Source organism: Fusarium coffeatum, assembly GCF_003316985.1.
Source record: "Fusarium coffeatum strain FIESC_28 chromosome Unknown BRIP53273_contig_311, whole genome shotgun sequence".
Classification (NCBI taxonomy): Eukaryota; Fungi; Ascomycota; class Sordariomycetes; order Hypocreales; family Nectriaceae; genus Fusarium; species Fusarium coffeatum.
Window position 1 is genome coordinate 1 of NW_022158100.1, and position 20,810 is coordinate 20,810.

The window sequence follows — 20,810 nt, forward strand, 5'->3', positions numbered from 1 at the left end:
ACGACGGAGTTTAACAAGATTATCTGGACCTGTCGGACGAGGAAGGCCCAGACGCTTTCCAACCTGGTCGGCCACAAGTACACTACCGACAGCTCGTGGTACGACGGCGACTTTCTGTTTATCCAGATGCGTTCTCTTCACATCAAGGCCATGAGAGAGATCATTGTTGAGGAAGTCGACGAGTATCGCCACGATATGGTAGCTCCTAGCGGTCTCCGACAAGCACACGGCCCCAAGCCCAGTTCTGCGACTCTAGCGATGTTCCCTTCCCCCAAGCTATGACTGCCTTTTGTGCACAAGATCTGGCCGTCGAGAACTTAAGAGACGAAAGTATTTGGTCACATTAGGACATCTTAGGCTAACAATTGAGTCAATTTATCCTAATACTACTAAGCCTTAGAATACCTTAGAATTGTGGTCTAAAGCTATCTGGTTATCCTCAGGTCCAGGCCTTCCCCCAACCGTAGCCCTCTGAATACGTGCCTATGAATCCCCTGCAAGAAGGCCTCCACGATTGCCTCATCATGGAAGCGAGTGTTGTACACAGCCGATAGTTCAATTTCGCCCTTGTAAATCGAGAGATGTATATCTATCCCGGCTCTGATAGGCTGACTCGCGCCCCATACAGTTGGGATGTCGAAGAAGTCCTTATCCGTACGAAAGTTCGACTCGATACAACCAACATTATAGAAAGAAACGGGTCCGACCGGAGATTCTGTCTCTTGGGATGCATTGAAGTCGGGTGAAAGCTCCTGAGCCTGAAAGTTCCACGGGGCGACCATCGCTTCGGGAATTATGCCTAGCAGTTTCTCTTTCAACTGTTGTACTTCCTTTTCCGTTGTTGTTTCGTGCTGTTGGACACGGGTGGCTAGCGCTATGACGTCGTTTAGATAACTCCTTAGACTTTCCCTTAGCCCCGGAACCCTAAGGCTTAGCTTTAGAACCGTTCCAAGGACAGAGTATAAACCGACTGGATGATCAGAGGCTGGACGGTCGGGGGGGAAGCTAGAACGAAGATTGATCATGGGGCGGTGAAAGAAGTGAGCGACGCGACGTTCATTGAACCGGATTTGGTTGTCGCCAAGGGCTACTGCCAAGGCTGCTGTATACAGATGAGAACCTCGGATGCCGGCCTGATTGGAGATTCCTTTGAGGACCTGGCCAGATACCCCTTTATCAGCTGTAACTGCGATCCGTTTGATGTGGTCGCCGCCCACGTAGACCGCATTCAGGGTAAGGGCCCCAACGAAAGACTCGTTATGCTTGTTGAAGTAGCTTTGTAAGTCTGCGAATAGCGAATGTTTCAGGGATAGCGATTCTGGAACATTCGCTATCACACGGAGGGAGGGCGACAGTCGTCTTGAGAGGTAGCTGTCGTCGTCAGGAAGAGGGTAGTTGAACTCTTGGCCTGTCTTGTAGATTTCTTCTGCTTTGGTAAAGAGCTGTTCGAGCAGGATGAAAATCCCAACACTGTCGATCATGTCATGAGGGCATCGAAGGAATATAGTGTGATAGTCCAACTCGGACTTGGACGTGGACTTGACGAGGATGAGAGTCGGTATGTAGTGAGGACCCGGCGCAGATGGGCCGTATTCTGTTTGGCCGTAGAACCACGAATGCGGAGTCTCATCGAAGGCAGGGAACTTTTGAAAAGTCTCTTGGACCCATTCGCTGACGTGCTCAGGTGTTAAGAAAGGGTCGTATCTTCTTTTCCAAGTGGGTATGGCCTGAGATTCATATTCGCACAACCAAGAACCCAGGGTCGGGTGCTGATATCGTAGAGATTTCCAAGCATTGCCGAAAGCGAAACGAACCATCCTATCATTGTCCTGAGAGATGTACGTTGATCGAATTCGGAACGTTGCGGATGCGGTGATTGGATAGCAGCCGTCTCCGGATCTGGCCCAACGTCGATAGAAGTCCTCGCCCTCGTCAATATCTCGAATCCAATACCCCAAGGGGTGGCGTTGCTAGCGATAGTCAAGGGGGGTGGTGGTCATCTTGAAGATATATAGAGGTGATGGAGAGGAAGAAGGGGAAGAAGTGGAGGACGCGTAATTAGGTTGAAACAGTGGGCAGTGGCCGATGTTGAGAGGAAGGAACCATGCTACCGCCAACTGCCTATCAGCCTGCTAGAGGAGTTTCCAACAAACAGATAAGAGCAAGGACAGCAAGAGGTTTCAACATGGACACTCACTCCTTCCGTCCCTCTGAAATGATGCGCCACTATCATAACATTTAGCTGCTAAATCATAAGAAATGAGTAAGAGATGAATAAGGGACGAAATTCATAGAGCTGCCAGCCTAACTAAGCCTTAGTCTTGTGGCGGTGCCAGTTTTTCAAGTTGGAAAAAGTGTTACTCTATGCTGTTGGGTCACTCCTAATGTATAACTAAACCCGTGAAACCCTCTTTATTCTCAACGTCGCTTTCATAGGCGGAATCCTGTTCTGCACGATCCACGTATTTCTCGGTCTCTCCTCCAAATGCTCAATATCATAATGAAGCAACATATAAGCCAACATCATCTTGATCTCATTGGACGCAAAGAACCGTCCCGGACAAGCGTTCCTTCCCAAACCCCAAGCCAAAAAGTCCTTTGTCGCTGTCGGTAGTGCATTGCGCGCGCTCTTCACATAACCATCCTTCTCATCTTGTCGAGCGTTGTAGAAGCGCATTGGCCTGTAGGTCTTTGGCTCGGGGTAGATTCCGGGATCTTGAAAGACTGAGTATCCGGGGACGGCTATCCTGTACCCTTTGGGTACGTGGGCTCCTGAGGGGAATGTCACACCCTTGTCTGCAACGACGTAGCGGCCTACGCCGACGGTGACGAGTGAGTTCTTGCGCTGGCTTTCTCGGATAGCCGAGTCGAGCTTTTCCATTTGGGCAACGGCACGTTTACTCCATTGCCCGCCGTGCTGTTCAAGAACACCCTCAATCTCCTCTCGAAGTTCAGGAATAAGCTCAGGCGATGCAGCAGCGATATCGAGTAGGGCGTGGGTAACGGCGAAAGTGGTGGTATGAATAGACGCAAAGTTCAAGATCAAGATACGTTCCGACAAAGCGTTGATCTTCCAGTTTTTCGGATCGCCGATAGTCTTGGCTTGCTCGATGGACCATTGCAGGAAGTCATTGCGGTCGGACTTGAGGCCTTTCTCTCCTGTGCTCGCTCGAGCGTCATATTCCGCTAGACGAGCCTTGATCTCTGGCTTGAGGATCTTTTCGAATTTGTTGTTGTGAATTCTGTTCGGAATGGTTATGATCGGTGCGAAAATCGGCTTGAGAAACCTGTGGAAAAGCTTGACGAGCATGGCTGAAACTGGTATGTCTTGCGCAAAAGCAATACCCAGCTTCAACATTTCCTCGTTTCGACAGAGAGGATATCCCACGAATACGCGGTTCGTAACACCACTCGTGATCTCCTGCGCCTTTTCGAAAACGGGAATTTCGGTCCATTCTGTGCTGGTGCCCCAGTACTTGCTGATACAATGCTCGAGTTCCTCTGCAAGGTCCGGAATGAGATTTCCGACCTCTTTGGTGAGTTTCGTAAGAACCAAGTCGATATGAATAGGATCATGCGTCAAAGCAGGCGTAATGGTAGTGAAGTCGGTCTGCAAATCCTGTTGGGCAGCTTCGTGCATACTCAGCTCATCGGTAGGCTGCTCGCTCGCAAACTTGGTATCGGATTTCGGTAGTAAGATGACATTGCCGGCGTCAAGTAGAGGAAGGATGGTAGCTTGGTCCTTATACTGGACGTATGACGAGTTGAGCGCGGCCTTGACATCGCGAGAATTTCGGATTCGGGCTTGCAGGAGAGGAAACCAGTCGCCTTCGCGGGCGCCGACAATGGGTAGATCTGGGAGGTTTGACGGTTTGAGGAAGAGTTGGTATATGACGTATGACAAGAATATGATTAATGGCGCGGCAATCGCTGGGCGCGATGCCAAGTCTATGGCTGACTGTATCATGGTCAGGGCAATCTTGAGAGGGGGGAAGGGTTGTTCTCAGTCAGCACAAGGTGACACCAAGTTATCTTTATAGTAAATCAGATCTTCAAATGGTGGGGTCAATCGGCCGCTGTGTTTCAATACCATGTCGGTGATTCATAAACGATCCTACGGACTTTTGGTTGATCTCGTACATCAGCGATTGTGAGTGGTTCCTGGAAATGCTCTAAAATAGTCAGGTTACAAGCGGTCAAGCGCTGACTTTATTAGCCTCGCTAAAGTCCCTCACCTTACCCATCCAAGCGCTGACAGGATCTACCACCACGAACGGGTTTCCTTTTTTTGCTATATTTCTCGATTGCCTTTGTCCAACGGAACAATTATTCCGTGTCTACTATTCTCGGGTAATCAGAAGGGAGAATGTCAGGAATACCTCAGGTGTTCCTCACCACTCATGGTGGGTCAATGAGCCGTGTTCTTAGCGCGACAACAGAGACAGATCGTCATTGACTACACCACAGGAATCCAAGCTTGTGATTGAAATTCAGCGGAAGATTCAATGATGCAGGAACCAATATATTGACATGATCGTCGCTTTCCGTGCCGTCGGAACACACCATTCCGGGTATCGCTAGCGAATCATGTCTCAGATAACGACCTCGAATAACGCTTTGACACCGAGATGGTCAGTGATCCACGCCTTCTCAAATCCAATCGAAACAATTTCCCTTCTCGCTTCCTCCTCATCGGGTTCAATGTCTGCACCGAATCTTTCGAAACTCACAAGCGTGAGGGCATCACCGCAGAAAAAGACCTTATCCATGCGTGAACAGCCGAATTGTTGACGGAGCTGGGGCAGGGCTTGTTGACCCCACGTGTATCCTCTCGTGTCGTCACCTTTTCCGTCGCCTTCTTCGCCGCCAAGCTCTAGATACGCGTCTTTGAGGTCGTTATCGGTATGGAGGGTTCTATCAAATGGCTGGATGGCATTGAAGTCGCCTGTGACAATTGCGCCGGCAATGTCTTTGTCGTGCATGTGTGGCGCGATGACGCGCATTTGTGCTGGGCGCATAGGCGGTTCGAGGGCCAGAGATTCAAGGTGAGTGTTGCAAAGGCGAAGTGTTGGACCGCCTTTCGACGAGATATCAACGAACAGTGCATCGCGCTCCATTTGAGTGTCCGAATAGTGCACCCGGAAGCACGACGAGATATCCAGTCGACGGTCTACCAGCGTGGTTGTACCGTATGCCCCCGAAGACCAAGCCGAAGTATCAACGTCAGTTTTGTAAAACCCTTCTTTGATCCATTCCTTCTCGCCGATAATATGTAAGTCAGACGGCACACATTCTTGCAAATTGACCACAACAGCCGTTTCGCCCGACCGGTCTTCGCGAGTGAGCTCTTCTAGATGCTTCAGCGCTGCGTCCATCCTAGCTTCACCATGAGGTAGCATGAAGTCAATGTTCCAACTGTACACGGCTATCCTCTTCACCAGCCTCGTCTTGAGAGATTCTCGAGTGGAGCGCGATGGTTGCCAGCTCTTGGTGTCACTACTCCATCCGTAGAAGGGCTGCTGCCAGATCTCGTCAGCTTTCCATGGAACTGAGGACGCTGGCTTCCTCATATCCATTGTATGTTTGATCGCTTGTTGAACAATCTTATCCATGGTGAATCGCAGTTTTGATAACATGAAATTTGGCGTGAAGGGCAATATTTTGAGAGAGGAAACTCCACGAGTTAGATATATGGATGAGGTTGGGTATGACTGTGTTTGGGTGGATTAATTGCGGGGTAGTTATCTGACATAAGATCACAGGCAGCGGACAGCGCTAAGATCATGGATAGATAAGAACACCCTGTTATTCTAAACGACAACCCTGATATACAATATGTTGGGCCTCTACTGTAAGATCTAGAACTACAGGTCCAGCTCAAAGTCCCAGACCTGGAGCTTTCTATCCGGGAATCCACCAGCCTGTCTCACAAACACACTCAGCACACCAAACTCATGCAGCCGTGTCTTGTCGAACAACGGCTCTGTCGAAGTGTTGGGGATCTCAGCAAGCGCCGTCCAGTCCTTGAAGCCCTTGGAGGCTGTGGCGACGTAAATTCCTGTTGCCTGCTTCACGGGGTCCGGAAGAAGACCGAACAAGTATTCGCCTGACGCATCTCCAGCGAACTTGCCTCGAGGATCGTATAAGTCAGGACCGTTGAGACCGGCGGGATTGATGGTGTTCTTCGTCCATTTTCCTGGAGATGTTAGAGCGGACTCAGAATAAAAGCTAGACTGACTTACCACTGGTGTCTCGGAGATAGTGCTGGTAAAGGTGCTTCCCAGACAACACATCCCTCATCAAGACATGGAAACGTCCCTTTGTATCGATATACTGTCCCTCCTGGTTGACCATACGACTATCCTGCGGTATATCCCACACTAAAGTGCTCTCGTCAGAAGTCGAGATAGGCTTGCTCAGCTTCGTATCATTGGTGTTGAACCACGTCTTCCCGTCGTCGTTGGAGTACGCAAAGTAGACGCCGTGGTTAGTATCAGCATCTGGCGTTTCTCGAACGGTCCAGGATGTGTAAAGCTTTCCGTCGAGGTAGTCTAGTCCGTTGATGTAGGCATTGTTATCGTCGCCTTGGATGTACATGCCCTGGGCTGTCCATTTGCCTGTGGAAGAGCTGTAGCGGTGGATGTAGCTATCTCCAGATCCAGATCTACAATTACTTGTCAAAACTACGAGTGTGGGAAGGAAGGGAGCAGTGACTTACTGTCCAATGCGGAACTCAAGAAGCATATCGCCGTTGGGAAGAGGCTCGAAACGAGGGTACGTTAAAGGCGAGTATGGTCCCTCAGATCCGTCCAGAGAATGAACAACCGGCCCAAACAGCTCCGCAGACCACTTAGAAGGGACTTCCTTCGCAATTCCCTCTTTCGAAACACGGTAATTGATTGGTACATCCTTCTAGAGTCAGCGAAGCCCTCCCCCCAGACGCACAACTCACATGGTGATCAAAACTGAGATGAATCTTCCCATCCCCCGAAATTCCCATGGAAATCATGTTATGACCATCCATAGTCTTTTGCGTATAGTCCTCAAAAGTGAGATACTCCCAGTCCGCGACACTGGGCGCGATCTTCCTTCTACCTAACCGCACGAAATGGTTGAGATACCCTGCTGGGGCAGTTTCGTAGAAAGTGACATATTGGTAGTCGCCGTATGTGATGAGCGCGTCTTCTTGATAGCTTACGCCGTTGAGACGTTCGGAACCTTGGATGTCGGTGCCGATTGTCCAGTGTTTGGTGGATTTGAGAGTGAGGGCGGATGTGGTTGCCATTAGGCTTGTTATGATGCTGTAGAGACGCATCGTGATTAGCGGTACGGGAAGATACTGTAGAAGGGATGAGGAAGTACATGATGGACAAAGAGCTTTATATGGTAAAGTTTGACGTGATGGGTTGGACCGCTTCTGACCCCGCGAATTCCAATCCTTGGTTTGTGGAGAAATGCGACGGTATTCAGATCAAGCTTGGCTATGGACAAGGATACTGTCTACCTTCCCGAATCATGACATCTCTTTATTGTACGCCAAGACCCCAGATTCTGCCTGGCGAGGGAGTCTCTTATTGGTTCTGCAAGTATCGGTAATCGTGTGATGGTGATCGGAGTATTGGTCGGGTGATGATACCCCGAGCTCCGGTGCTGGGCTAACCTGTAGCGAAAGACATCGCGAAGGATTTGAATTGGGATCGACACGACGGTGTATAGTCCCAAGCCTTTAGCATTCGCATTCACCTCGTAGCATGTTTTTTTTATTTTTATCGAAAAGCCTATCGATACTCATTTGTTCATTTGAACAAATGTCTCTTCGAAGCTGTTCGGCACGAAATCCCCCGGAGCGGGGACCTAATTGTTCATTGGCCTTGGACGTTCAGTTTGCAAAAGATATGAGTTTTACCTGCTGGGAAAATTCCCAACAGAAAACCTACAGCTTGATTCGTAGCTCGATCGTCTAAATACTTTTTTAGATGGAGGATCAATCTTCAAGCCTAATTGACTACCCGCAAGTTCCCAGTGTTAGAAGAGAATACAGGTGTCTTCCTTCATCCAATCAGCTAAGGCACAGTGGCAGAGTGGTCTAATGCGATAGACTAGAAATCTATTCTCTTCGGAGGCGTCTGTTCGAATCAGGCCTGTGTCGATTGGTATTTTCTTTTGCCCGTAGAAGCAATTGATCTTTTTTTGCTGGACAGTATGTATGTACATCAGCATCACCGAGATAGGAATCCTGTGTCCGGCTACTTTCAACATTCGGTGTGTCCGATCACAGATCAAACGTGTATGGGAACCCTGAACTTCAATTACAGACAAAGATATGTTACAATATGTACCTAACTCAAGCCTTCGCAATCACAATGGAGCCAACAGATCCCGCATCAAGCTTGTGCTCACCAGCCTTGAGCTCCGTGCTCTCCCCAGTAAATCTGAACCCCGTAAAGATAGTAGCCTTGGTACCTTCCGCCACAAGAATAGAACCAATCTTCTTAGGCTCAAGTCCAGCCTCAGTTAAAAACACGGTATCGAAAGTGCCTGCCGCGAGAGAAACACCAGTACCCGTTGCATCAGAACCGGAGAAAACCGCTGCACCACCTTTGGGCAGAGGCACGGGGATTCCACCGTCAAAGGTCATCTTGAGGACGTAGGCTAGTGACTCGGCAGGTTGAGATGGGAGGGTGATCTCCAAAGCATCCTTGCCTTGGTCCCAATCTGGAACCTTGACGTAATCGCCTGCCTTGTTGCCGAGAAGCTCGATGGACTTGAGAGACTTGAGGTCAACTAGAGTATCTGAGCCAAGAGCCTGGATAGACACAAGCTTATCTTCAGGCCAGCCAAGAACAGTAACGTAGAGAACATCATCATCTTGGTTACGCGTGAAGCGAATATCGCTGCTGTTTCCCTGCAAAGGAGCAGTAAAAGCACCACCTTCAACTTGATTCGGTCCCTCACCGTAAAGGTCCCAAGCTCGGGTATCATAAATAGCTTCACCGTAACGACCCAAGAAGGCACCAATATCTTCCAAAACCTCAATCTGCTCCTCAGGCAGAACACCATTAGCCTTGGGCGAGATATTCAACAGCATATTACCGTTCTTGCTGACACGATCGATCAAAGAGTGCACCATGGCCTTCGAGCTGTAATATTTGATACCGACGGTGTAACTCCAGCTTGAAGCGCTGATAGCGTCGTCAGTCTGCCAGTATGGACGGACGAGGTTGGCAGGGCCACCGCGTTCCCAGTCATCTACGGCTGAGGTGTTGCGGAAGCCATGGTCGTGGTGCTTGTAGGTGGTGACTACTTCCTTGCCCCATTCCTCGCCGCGGTTGAAGTAGTAGGCGAGGAACTCGAGGCGTTTCTGCTCATCCACCGCACAGGGGCCCTCAGCACTGCCGCATTCACCAGGGCTGTCGAGCGAGAAGTCATTCCAGATAATGTCAGGCTTGACATGATCTAGCATTTCACGGTGCTTGTCGAACCAGAGCTGGTCCTCCTCCTCGCGAGGTAGCTGACCTAGCAGCTTCTGCAGGCTTGTGTCGTTTGTCTTCGGCGCCCATTGGAAGAAGCCATTGTAGTTGTAGGCCTGATGCATCGCAACAACAAGTTTCATATCGTTCTTGCGTACGAGATCCGCCCAAAGCTTGACCAAATCCAGCTTGGGACCATACTTGACCGAATTCCACTCGTTGACCTTGCTATCCCACATAGAGTACCCATCATGATGCTCAGCAACAGGTCCAGCAAATCTCGCACCGGAAGCTTTAACGACCTTCATGATAGCCTCAGGATCGAATTCCCCACCCTGAGATTTAAGAACAGGCTTGAACTGCACAAAGTTGCCCTTCTTATCCTTGGCACCTTTGATAAAGTTCTCGTAACCCCATTCTTCAGGGGGTCCGTAAGTTTCTGTATGGTGCTTCTTCTGGTCCGAGTCAGGCTCGTACATGTTGCGTGGATACCATTCACTGGCGTATTGCGCTGTGGTGAAGGCTCCCCAGTGCCAGTAGACGCCGAATTTGGCATCGCGGTACCATTCTGGGGCGGCGTGGTGTTTGTCGGTTGATTCCCATGTTGCTTCGTAAGGACCTTTGGCTTGGGCTGTTGTGTCGAGGGGAAAGAGAGCGCAGGCGAGGGCCACAAGGGCCGTAGCCTTGTTCGACAAGGTCATCATGACTATTTCGCAACGGCGATGGCAGGTCGATGTAGTCGGTAGCGACTAGGAAGTTGAGCTAACAGGTGGACCGTCGGACATATAAATACGAGTATATGCACGTTTGTTGGTACCAGAGAGGTGCCATCATAAAGCCTCCCGTGACGTAGCCGTTGCGATTCAGTTGCCATGATCATAGCATGGTTCGATACCACGGTATCACTACACGGTAATTAGCAATAGCGATCAGTAGAACAGGATTCGCGCGCATGTCTGTTCCTGTATGCCAAGTTCCCAATACCGGTGACGTTACATAGGCCTTCTGTATTAACCGGGATCGTCAAGTCGATAGCCATAATGAATGGTGTTTCGGCCCGTATCGGTCCGGTGTTCACCGGATCAGAACAACAAGATGTGCGGGGAAAGTCCACGCAAACAGACCTCCATGTTCTTATGACCGACCTACTATATACGATGTTACAAGGTGAGTTTGTGTATTCTATTGGTGGATTATTGAGTCAGAAGTAGACCCCGCGTTACCCCGCAAACATTTGATGATGATCGCTGAAAGCTTGGATAAATTACTGATCTGTAGATCAGCCATCTTTTATGGAAGACTATACTGTACTTTATCATTCACACTTCATGTCACATGCACTTCATTCCATTACTAGTTTAAGTGAGTGTAGATTGAGGTCCTCCAATGGCGGACCATGTACTCTATATCCAGTTTCGGTAGGCAGTCAGTCCTATGCAAAGTTCCACCTTTGCTCGTTCCTTTCATGATAGCCTCTTTCTCTAGATCCGTCTACGCAATCGCATACACACTCCAACCTGCACGGAAATGATCAGTAGAAAAGATCCGCTTAGTGACCAGCATTTAGCTTTTCTCGTCTGACTTCATCATCATGCATGTCTCAAACCATCCATCGCTTAGCCACAAATCAAAGCAGCGTGGTTGTGGCCACAAGCTGGAGTATTCTGAACAACTCGTCCTTGGATGTCAAACCAGTACATGTCATCGCGCGGCGAAGGCTTCTTAGCCCAAGCAAGCACTCGATAGCCAGCAGACTCGAGCAGGGTAAAGTCCAGCTGAACATCGATAGAATTGTCGATAATGACCTTCAGAAACTCGTCCCGATGAGAGTCTCTGGTCGTTGTTCCGATACCAGACAGTGTTACGAGAAGATGTTCTTCGATGCAGACCAGGACATATTGCCAATCTGGGACATAGATTCGACCGAAGGCGTCGGGCGAATGCCAGGTGTAGGCAGGACGGGAGCCAATTGACGGAATACTTTCCTCGCGGAGGTAGATGCTTTGGAAACCGGGCTTTCGCTGTGTCGACTTGTGTATAGCGCCGTTGATAAAAGCAGTAGAGATGGGGAGGGGTGGGTATCTGCTAATGGGGCGCAGATGAGGAACCAAACGGAAAGGGTTTCCATAGGCTGAGATATTGCCCTCAGTAGACTCGCCGATTTCTGCGGTTGAAGAGCGATTGTCATCCTCATCTTCTCCTTCGTCAGAATCAGACACCTTAGCATCATCGCTGGTTGGTGTGCAAGGCCCAGCGTCAGCAGAGTTGTCGCTCTCGACAACAGGTTGTGACTCAACGGCTGTTTCATATTCGACCGCCGATAATTTGTCATCGATATAGCCTGATGGAGTCCAATGGACGTGCTGGAATGTGTGATCGAATAGATTGTCTGTTTCCTCAACCTCCCCAGACGTATTGTCCGAAGCTTCTCGGTTCTGGAGACTAACAACTTGGCCACTAGTAGGAGGATCGATGACGTTTATTTTGATAGCAGTGCCGGCGTAGGTATTCATCGTGATAGGGGCCGTGGTGAAGGCGTTCACTGTGATGGGTGCGCCGCTCTGAACGTTAATAGTGACCCAAGTGCTGGTATCACCGTCAGCCTGATGAAGAGAGATTTGCTGACCGACCCGATCAGGGTTGGTGCCTTGCTGAACGTTGGTCTGATCGTTAGACATTTTGATGACTTTGCTGAAAGTCGTTTCTTGGTGTTGTTTGTGGATGTTATGAAAGAGTTGAGATAAAAGGCTTGTTTGATTGTTGTATGAATGCTGTGTGAGAGTTGTTGGTGAGTGAAGTGATAAGAGCTGGACTGAGAAGACGATGAGTTTATATAAACAGCTGTAGAGATCTATGAAACGTTATGTCGATTGCCTGTTCTTTTTAATAAATCCTCGTTCATCTTATCAGTTCCTTTATTCTTGTTTGTTACTACCTTATCTCGGCTGATTGTTCCTGTTTTTGGTTGCTCACTCTGCGCACAAAGCTCCTGTATCAAGCACGAACATGGCGATCCAAAACGGAGTATCATTATAACAACCGCAACGATCTCTACTAGGTCAACTGTTCTGCGCTTACAAAAACGAGCTTCGGATGTGTATGGGCCTTATCGAGGGTATTCCGAGGGAACAAGACAGCTGACAAGCGCCATCCTGTGTTCATGCGTTCATAGTTGGCTGTAAGGCCAGTGCATAATTCTTTTGACTTTGTGAGAGGTATGTCGATTGTAAATGGCAATCGACCTAGCATTGCACCTAGTATGTTTTAATGTATAGAGTGAACCATTGCAAAGGGAAGCGTTCCTGAGCCATCCAGAATCTTTCCACATAGTCGCATCACGATGTAAGATCAAGCGCCGGTGGTACAAGTACCAAAAACAACACCATGGAGCCTCTAGGATAATCAGAACAAAGAATAGCTTAGATGACTATGCATGTAGCTTAAGTTTTCGAGTCCTTCTCTTCAAACCCATTTGCCTTCCACAAGCTCTTCGGTCAGCCCGCGGCACACGGGCTCAACGTAACGGCCTTTCACAACGCCACGTCGCATGAGCGTACATGTGGGTAACAGAAGAACCCATAGACTACCATAATAAAGCAACCTGAGTCCTGGTCTAAGTCAATATAAAGTGATGAAGTTATTTCGTCTCCTATGTTTTTGGGGGCCAAAACCTCTGATACACACAATGAGGCCTTCGAGGTCACCCTTTCAGTTTAGGTGACACCAACCGCTGAGACAATATTTCGTCCCAAAGGTCACCACAATTGGTCCAGTCCAACACTCCCAGTCTCATCGGCCAATGGCTACTCAATAGCTTCATGCATGACCTGATAAACAAGTATTGTCTGCGACACACCAGGCAGAAGTGCGAGTAAAACCTCCCTACTGGTTGAACTTGCAGGTATTGAGGGGTAATGGTGGGACTTCAAAAGCAGTCAGCACGCCTTATTGCGAACCAGCCGTCAGCATAAAAACAACCCGTGTTCCTGATTTAAGCTTAATCTGATTTCCTGTTGATCTTCATCCTTTATGATCGTGCAAGACATGGCGTCCTTGGATCACACTGGAACTGCCCAGCTGGGTGCAAGGCTGGCAACAGCTCTTGACTTGATGAACGAAGCAGCCAGATCAACTGCTCATTTGGACCTTCCCAAGCTCGTCGCGGTCATCAGCTCTACATCTTCCACTCTCCAAAGCCTCTCTCAACAGGATACTACGCTCTTCAAATCGGGATGCATCAACGACATTAACGCGCTTGCTGCCACGTGCAGGGTCGTCTACGAAGGCATCCTCGTCCTTATGACAAAGAAGGCAAGGCACTCGGAGGAGGATCACGGCATTGGTGAGATGACGGAGGAGAAAGTCGACCACTTGTTCTCTTGTCTCAAGAACAAGCCCACTCTGTCCTACAATTCCCGGGAATGGCTGGGGCGTCGTCTCAGCCATTGTGAACAAGAGTTGAAACATGCTAAATTCGAGCTTGTTCTACGTCTCCTTCTGGGAGAAATTGCCGAATTCCAGTTGAAGTGTGTTGTTCTACCCTTCCGTTTGACAAGACTAACAATTGAGTAGGAGTTTCAAACGCTCGCCAGGTGACTACGAAAAGGAGAGTTCCATGCGCCTTTCTGCGAATCATGTTGCTTCAAGTCGGCTTTCGTATCATAAGTATCTTACGACGAAGCGGGAAGGCTGGCTCAAGGCTATCGAGTCATCTCCCCCGGTCGAGAGTCCTCCCGAAGAGGTGAAAAGCAGCGCAAGGTAACGTCTTCCATCTGGGCACACTCAATTCGACTTGAGCTAAGTGTCCCTTATAGCTCTGTCACTGCGGTGGCTCCAACCCCAGTAGCCGAAGCGTCTCACAACATCGTCGTAAACCCCGTTCCCGAAGAGGATGATGGCTACTCCACATGTTCAGACATGACTGTCTATCCCGATCCTTCATACGGCGAGCGCATCCGTCGCTTCTTTTCGGCAGTATTCAGACGTCGCGAACGTGGCGACGAATGGGATGGGGAAGACATCGAAGCTTGGATCTTCAACATCAACGACCCTAACAAAACTATCACCAAAATGGAAATTGAAGAGAGGGCCCTTGTATCTAGCCTACGAAAGCTTACGACTCGGAGTCTCTTCAACAGACCTCCCGTGTTGGCCGATCAGCTCGCTTCTCTTGACCTCGCTGTTCGTACCGAGCTTAACAAGGCCATCCTCTCGATGAAGCGGCATGGTTCTCATGAGTTGACGTTGGTTGCCATGGGGGCTACAAGACCAACCGCACCGGATAGAATACGCTCTTGGCTTCCTGACACCTCAGAGCCGTCGTTGACGCTTTACTTCAAGGTTGGGTGCCAGTTGAAGCCGATTAACCTTGTTGATCCACATGGGACCAAGTTCACTTTGCCGTACAACAGTTGTCTAACCTACATGGTACGTTCTGCTCTCTGGTCTTTTTTATCCTGCTAATTCGTTCGCAGATGCTGACGGGTTGTCTCCCTGACATGGCTCGATCCATCCCTTATCGCTCAGCAATTGTGAATGGCAACTACAAGTTGTCCGCAGGAAATACGGTTATTACACTCGGCAATTGGAGTTCTCTCCGCCGTCCCGGCATGACTCTGAGGTTACAGGTCTGGCCGCCCACGCTCCCAGGCCCGGTAGTTCCCCCATTCCCCAGAGACTTTCCTCAGAGACTTTCCCCAAATCCTCATTGGGTAGCTTTTGCGAAACATCAGAAAGCCCGGAGAGATATCTTCCTGGAGGTGGACAACTTACTCAAACTTTCTCGTTCCTGGACACCAGATGCAGAATCGTTGAAGGGCTCGGGAATTGGTCATCTTCTTTGCTTGTGGACCAATGCTGTTGACCCTGATAATGGGGATGACAGTGATGATTCAAGCATAAGGAGCTGGAGTAGTAGCGGGAGTAGCTCGATTGCTGATTGAGATGATGGGTTCGAGACAGGTTGACTTGAGGACCAGACTGTACAGGAGCGTCCAATTAACAGCCTCAAAAATATACAGTGGCAGAGACGGCTATGTTGATGGTGAGATATATACGCTAGCACATGTCGAAAGGAATTCAGCCCTACAAGAGATCTTTGGTTACATGGCTGATAGATGTCCTTTGACTTATTCCTGATATGGTGCAATGCTTGGCAGTTCACGGACCGGTGTGATGTGGGTTCTGGCCCCATCTATCAAGGTCCCAACCGGTTAGATCCCTCTGAACCGAACAGTTCCCCAACTTCAGTGGTCAACTACACGAGCCGGTGAGTTGACTGCCAGGATATTGACCGCATTCTCAACACCGCATAGCCAACCTCCTCATCAATGTCGGAGCGATATTCCTCTCTCCTGAAAATTGAAAAATTAAAATATCGCAAAATGATCTATTGATTCGCCATCATCCGTCTAGACCCCCCCGACCAGCGGAGATAGAGTTTTCTCTTACACTAACAAAACTGCCCACACCAAACTAGATTCAACCAAAGTCCCGCAACTTGCCCCATAATCTTCCCCATCGCCTCCTAGTTCTAGGGGACACCGTACGCTAGCAGTGAAAACTTCGAATTGCGCAATCGGACTCTCCAATTTCTCCAATTCCTCCCCGTATCCCTCCATTTTATAAAGAAAGGCCACTACCAGCGGGTCTGCAATTACGTTACTATTTGCACATTCTTTGCTATCTTTCTTTTGGATTATTGTATTGGTTTGAATTGAAGATGGCGCCTGAACATTTTGACGACGCTATCGAGAGCGCTCCTCCACTGGACGCCGCTCATCTCAGCGACGATGAAAAGCCCGTGCTGAGCAACGGCGGCGAAGGACCTACGCAACGACGCTTGAAGGGGTACCACATCACCTGGATCGGTCTTTGCAGTGGTATCGGAACGGGATTGTTTATTGGTGCTGGTTCGGCGTATGCTACTTCTGGACCTGCGGGTTTGTTGCTGGCGTACTTCGTTGTTGGTGCTGTCCTTTGGAGTGTTATGCAGAGTATTTCTGAGCTTGCAACGCTGGTGAGTTTGATGAGCCTCGTCTTGAGACCAAGACTGACATGAATAGCTTCCTACTGCTGGTACTTTTCCTCACTGGGCGAGTCGCTTCATTGACCCTTCTGTCGGATTCTCTCTTGCTATTTCATACGGATATTGTTATACCATCTCCATCGCAGCAGAATGTTCAGCATCCGCTGTTTTGGTCAGCTATTGGACCGACATCACTCCCGCCGTCGTCATCACCGTCAGTCTTGTTCTCATCCTCTGGATCAACTTGATGGATGTTCGCTTCTTCGGTGAAGCTGAAGTCGCAACTGGTGCGATCAAAGTTCTCTGTTTCGTCGGACTCGTCATTGTCGCCATTGTCATCACCGCTGGTGGAGGTCCCAAGGGCGACGCTATTGGCTTCAAATACTGGAACGACCCCGGTGCTTGGGTTGACTATAACGGCATTACTGGTTCATCTGGCCATTTCCTCGGTTTCCTCTCAGCTTTCGTCAACGCTTCGTTCTCTTTCATCGGTGTTGAGACTGTTGTCATCACCGCTGCCGAAGCCATCAACCCCCACAAGGAAATCCCCAAGGCTGCGAACCGCGTCACCTACCGTATCGGATTCTTCTACATCCTCGGTGCTTTCCTGATTGGCATGATCGTCGACCCCCGAAACGAAGGCCTTGTGTCTGGCTCTGGAAACGCTAAGAGCTCTCCTTGGGTCATCGCCATCCAGGCCGCCGGTATTAAGGTTCTCCCCTCTATCGTCAACGCTTGTATTCTGGTATCTGCTTGGTCCGCCGGTAACTCTTACTGCTGGGTTGGATCGCGTATCATTCTCGCCATGACCACAGACAAACAGCTTCCCCAGTTCTTCGCCCGTACAACCAAGAAGGGCGTTCCCTACGTCGCCGTCATCACTGCTTGGCTTTTCGGACCCTTGGCCTATCTCAGTCTCGGCTCTGGTGGCGCCTCTCAGGCATTCGACTGGCTTCTCAACCTTAGCACCGTAGCAGGTCTCATCGCATGGGCAACCCTCTGCTTCTGCTACATCCGTTTCCATCGTGCCCTCAAGGTCCAAGGCATCAGCCGCGACACCCTTCCCTGGAAGGCACCATGGCAGCCATACACCGCCTGGTTCGGTGGCATCGGCTCAGTCATCATCACGCTCGTCTGTGGTTTCCCCGTCTTCCTCAAGGGGAACTGGAACACCGCCGACTTCATCGCCTCTTACATCGGCATTCCTATCTTCATTATTCCCATCATTGGTTGGAAAATCGCGTACGGCACCAAGCTCCATCGAGCTAAGGACATCGATGTGTGGTCTGGCCGTTTGTCTGCGGAAGAGCCTACTGGACAACTGTCTGAGAAGGACGCCGCTTAAAGTTTTGCGTATGCTAGAATCGTGGTCTTAATTCAACCCGGAACCATCAATCATGATTATTTCAACAGCCTGGATCAAAAGTTTTTGTCGCACAAGCATTGCATTTTTAGAGGCATCTATAGACTAGCGATGAGATTACCATAATATTACCATTATTAATATCTGTTACCAGAGCATCCTGTCATCTTCTTGAAGATAGTGAAGTTGTCTCTCGAATGCGGGGTTGTTCTGAAAAGCACATGCAAGCTGTTCTCGACTTGGTTAAACATAAACAAAACGTGTTCTAGAAGCATAAAGTCTCACAGGGCGCATCTGCACGACAGAGTCTGGAACACGTTATCAACGGCGGCCTCAATCGCCGAGATGCCAAGAATGGCAGCTTCAATGTTCGAGATTCAAACAAAAGACCCAATATTGCTGACTCAATCTCTTCAAAGATGACGAAATGAATCAAGTGTTCAGCTTATCAGATATCCTCCTTCTCATCCCGTCACCATCCGCATCAAGAAAACACAACACCAATCGCAAGACCTAGTCATCAAGGTACATAATATGCCGCGAATCAGCACCCTCAAAACACGATAACCGAAGCGGAGGTGTTATCTCAATTGATCCTGGCTCCCCATAGTCCATTAAGCATATAGCATTTGCCGACGACACTTTCCTTTCGTGGACTCAACAGCCGTGCAACTCTGTGTTCTCATTCGTTGGACATGGGCGCTTAGAGGGGGGGGACCTTTGGTCTGCCGAAGATAATGCAACCATGGCACAGGGATTCCAGCTGCCCGTTTGGGAAAGGTACCTTGCGGAGATATGGGTGCTTCCGTGCTTGGTGGTATCACATTAATTCACCTACCTTTTTCGACCGAGGCCAAGATGGCATCATTGACAGAAGTTCTCGATAGCGTGTCTTATGATCTGGACGATCGTCATATCGGCGGGTGAGATTAACTATAAAAATAAGGTATACGCAATTATTCACAGCTGTTCAACCCCGCACTTCCAATCTTCTCTCAACTACTTGTGCGCTGTTGTCAAGATGAAGTCTCTCATTCTCGCCCTTGTTCCTCTGGCTCTGGCCTCTGCTGTTCCTAGCTCCAAGAAGGTTGACTACAATGGCTTCAAGAGCCTGCGTGTCACCCTCCCCAAGGGCTCTGACGAGGATCTCGCGGCTATCAACAAGCTCGCTGCTACCATCCTGAACCCTGGTGCTGGTGAAGAACTCGACATTGTCGTTTCTCCCGAGAATGTTGACAAGGTTACCAAGATTGCTTCTGACGCGACTGTTTTGGTTGAGGACGTTGGTGCTGCCCTTGCTGAGGAGGAGACCTCTACTGTCTACGCTGGTAAGTAAATTAATTGGGATCACAGAGATGAAGAGAAGCTAACACTTCACAGCTCCTAGCGAGACTTGGTTCACCGCTTACCACCCCTACGCTGATCACATTCAGTTCCTCACCGACCTGCAGACCAGCTACCCCAGCCGATCTGAGGTCTTCACTCTTGGCAACTCTTTCCAGGGTCGTGCTTTGACTGGTATCCACATCTGGGGAAGTGGAGGCAAGGGATCCAAGCCTGCTGTCGTCTTCCACGGCACCGTCCACGCTCGTGAGTGGATCGCCACTATGGTAAGACGAGATACTTCACTATTATGTTGCAGATCACTAACGATTGTAGACTGCCGAGTACATGGCCTACCAGCTCTTGACCAAGTACGCCTCCGACTCTGCCGTCAAGGCCATCGTCGACAAGTACGACTTCTACATCACTCCTATTGTCAACCCCGACGGTCAGTTCCAAACCCAATTTTCATCCAAACTCCATCTAATTGATTATTTTAGGCTTCGTCTACACCCAGACCACCAACCGTCTCTGGCGCAAGAACCGTCAAACCGTCTCCGGAAACTCTTGTGTCGGCCGCGACGTCAACCGCAACTGGCCCTACAAGTGGGAGCTTACTGGCGGTGCCTCCACCAACCCCTGTGACGAGACCTTCAAGGGCCGTGCCGCTGGTGACAGCCCTGAAAACAAGGCCATCGTCCGCCAGATCGACTCTCTTGCTGCTGGTCGTGGAATTTCCTTCTACGTTGACTTCCACTCTTACGGACAGTACATCCTCTGGCGTAAGTCCACCACATTCACGTGATATATCTTTATACTAACATCTTCACAGCTTACGGCTATGACTGCAAGGTCGTCGCTCCTGAGGAGACTGCCCTCTCATCTGTCGCTGCCAAGATCAACACCGGTATCCGTGGCCAGTCTGGTATTTCTTACACCACTGGTAACTCTTGCCGTGCTCTGTATGCTACCACTGGTGACAGCATCGACTACGTCCAGGGTGTTGCCAAGGCCAAGTACGCTTACACCATCGAGCTTCGCGACAAGGGCACCTACGGCTTCAGCTTGCCCGCTAGCCAGATCCAGCCTACTGTTCGCGAGACTTGGGCTGGTGTTGTTGCTGGTCTCCAGGCTATCTAAGAAGGCGAAGAACTGTATATAGTGGATGGATTAGGATTGGGACCAAAGGGGTGAGATCCATTGCTTCGTAAATAAATATTTTCTACGTGTCTGAGATTTAATTCAAGAGTGTGACGTGACGCGACACGAAGATGATTCTCGCTCGATTACATACCCTATAACCAGTACGGTTGAAGACCATCTGTTAACCGATATGTCCACAGGGATATATAAGTATTTCAGACACTCAAAGAAGAAAAAGGAAAAAAAAGAAGAAAAAAAAAATTACAGCTAATCTTCTGATCCTTTCATTAAAAGATGAAACGTTAATCTGAGTCCTGTCACCGTTCTCAGGTCAAAGATGAACAGTTCGTTAGCTGACTCTCGCATCGTGTCCGTCAGTCTTGCATTTTTGTCCTTCAGCCTCGTGGACGCGGCGATATAGCCTTGTTTGACAGAACCATAAGAACCAAGTGCACTGCAAATTTAACCCCCCCCCCCCCCCCCC

At 49.5% G+C, this 20,810-nt stretch overlaps 9 protein-coding genes across 9 annotated transcripts; 3 read left to right on the top strand and 6 right to left on the bottom strand.

Annotated features, from left to right (window-relative positions):
• Positions 1 to 425: 425 nt before the first annotated feature.
• On the bottom strand, positions 426 to 1,817 carry FIESC28_10479 (uncharacterized protein; the record flags this gene model as incomplete). Its single annotated transcript, XM_031164611.1, has 1 exon — positions 426 to 1,817. The coding sequence occupies one exon, from the start codon at positions 1,815 to 1,817 to the stop codon at positions 426 to 428; it is 1,392 nt and encodes a 463-aa protein (XP_031011322.1).
• A 575-nt stretch (positions 1,818 to 2,392) lies between these two features.
• FIESC28_10480 (uncharacterized protein) lies at positions 2,393 to 3,967 on the bottom strand (the record flags this gene model as incomplete). Its single annotated transcript, XM_031164612.1, has 1 exon — positions 2,393 to 3,967. The coding sequence occupies one exon, from the start codon at positions 3,965 to 3,967 to the stop codon at positions 2,393 to 2,395; it is 1,575 nt and encodes a 524-aa protein (XP_031011323.1).
• A 625-nt stretch (positions 3,968 to 4,592) lies between these two features.
• On the bottom strand, positions 4,593 to 5,612 carry FIESC28_10481 (uncharacterized protein; the record flags this gene model as incomplete). Its single annotated transcript, XM_031164613.1, has 1 exon — positions 4,593 to 5,612. The coding sequence occupies one exon, from the start codon at positions 5,610 to 5,612 to the stop codon at positions 4,593 to 4,595; it is 1,020 nt and encodes a 339-aa protein (XP_031011324.1).
• A 252-nt stretch (positions 5,613 to 5,864) lies between these two features.
• On the bottom strand, positions 5,865 to 7,315 carry FIESC28_10482 (uncharacterized protein; the record flags this gene model as incomplete). The annotated part of the gene is made up of 4 exons (XM_031164614.1): positions 5,865 to 6,196; positions 6,243 to 6,664; positions 6,719 to 6,912; positions 6,953 to 7,315. 4 exons carry the CDS (start codon positions 7,313 to 7,315, stop codon positions 5,865 to 5,867), a joined length of 1,311 nt encoding a protein of 436 aa, XP_031011325.1.
• Positions 7,316 to 8,344: 1,029 nt separating this feature from the next.
• On the bottom strand, positions 8,345 to 10,171 carry FIESC28_10483 (uncharacterized protein; the record flags this gene model as incomplete). Its single annotated transcript, XM_031164615.1, has 1 exon — positions 8,345 to 10,171. One exon carries the CDS (start codon positions 10,169 to 10,171, stop codon positions 8,345 to 8,347), a length of 1,827 nt encoding a protein of 608 aa, XP_031011326.1.
• A 915-nt stretch (positions 10,172 to 11,086) lies between these two features.
• FIESC28_10484 (uncharacterized protein) lies at positions 11,087 to 12,148 on the bottom strand (the record flags this gene model as incomplete). The annotated part of the gene is made up of 1 exon (XM_031164616.1): positions 11,087 to 12,148. The coding sequence occupies one exon, from the start codon at positions 12,146 to 12,148 to the stop codon at positions 11,087 to 11,089; it is 1,062 nt and encodes a 353-aa protein (XP_031011327.1).
• Positions 12,149 to 13,514: 1,366 nt separating this feature from the next.
• On the top strand, positions 13,515 to 15,412 carry FIESC28_10485 (uncharacterized protein; the record flags this gene model as incomplete). Its single annotated transcript, XM_031164617.1, has 4 exons — positions 13,515 to 13,996; positions 14,043 to 14,228; positions 14,285 to 14,897; positions 14,945 to 15,412. The coding sequence occupies 4 exons, from the start codon at positions 13,515 to 13,517 to the stop codon at positions 15,410 to 15,412; spliced, it is 1,749 nt and encodes a 582-aa protein (XP_031011328.1).
• A 779-nt stretch (positions 15,413 to 16,191) lies between these two features.
• Positions 16,192 to 17,842, top strand: FIESC28_10486 (uncharacterized protein; the record flags this gene model as incomplete). The annotated part of the gene is made up of 2 exons (XM_031164618.1): positions 16,192 to 16,488; positions 16,535 to 17,842. The coding sequence occupies 2 exons, from the start codon at positions 16,192 to 16,194 to the stop codon at positions 17,840 to 17,842; spliced, it is 1,605 nt and encodes a 534-aa protein (XP_031011329.1).
• Positions 17,843 to 18,718: 876 nt separating this feature from the next.
• On the top strand, positions 18,719 to 20,323 carry FIESC28_10487 (uncharacterized protein; the record flags this gene model as incomplete). The annotated part of the gene is made up of 6 exons (XM_031164619.1): positions 18,719 to 18,783; positions 18,827 to 19,188; positions 19,241 to 19,470; positions 19,520 to 19,631; positions 19,684 to 19,965; positions 20,016 to 20,323. The coding sequence occupies 6 exons, from the start codon at positions 18,719 to 18,721 to the stop codon at positions 20,321 to 20,323; spliced, it is 1,359 nt and encodes a 452-aa protein (XP_031011330.1).
• Positions 20,324 to 20,810: the final 487 nt, after the last annotated feature.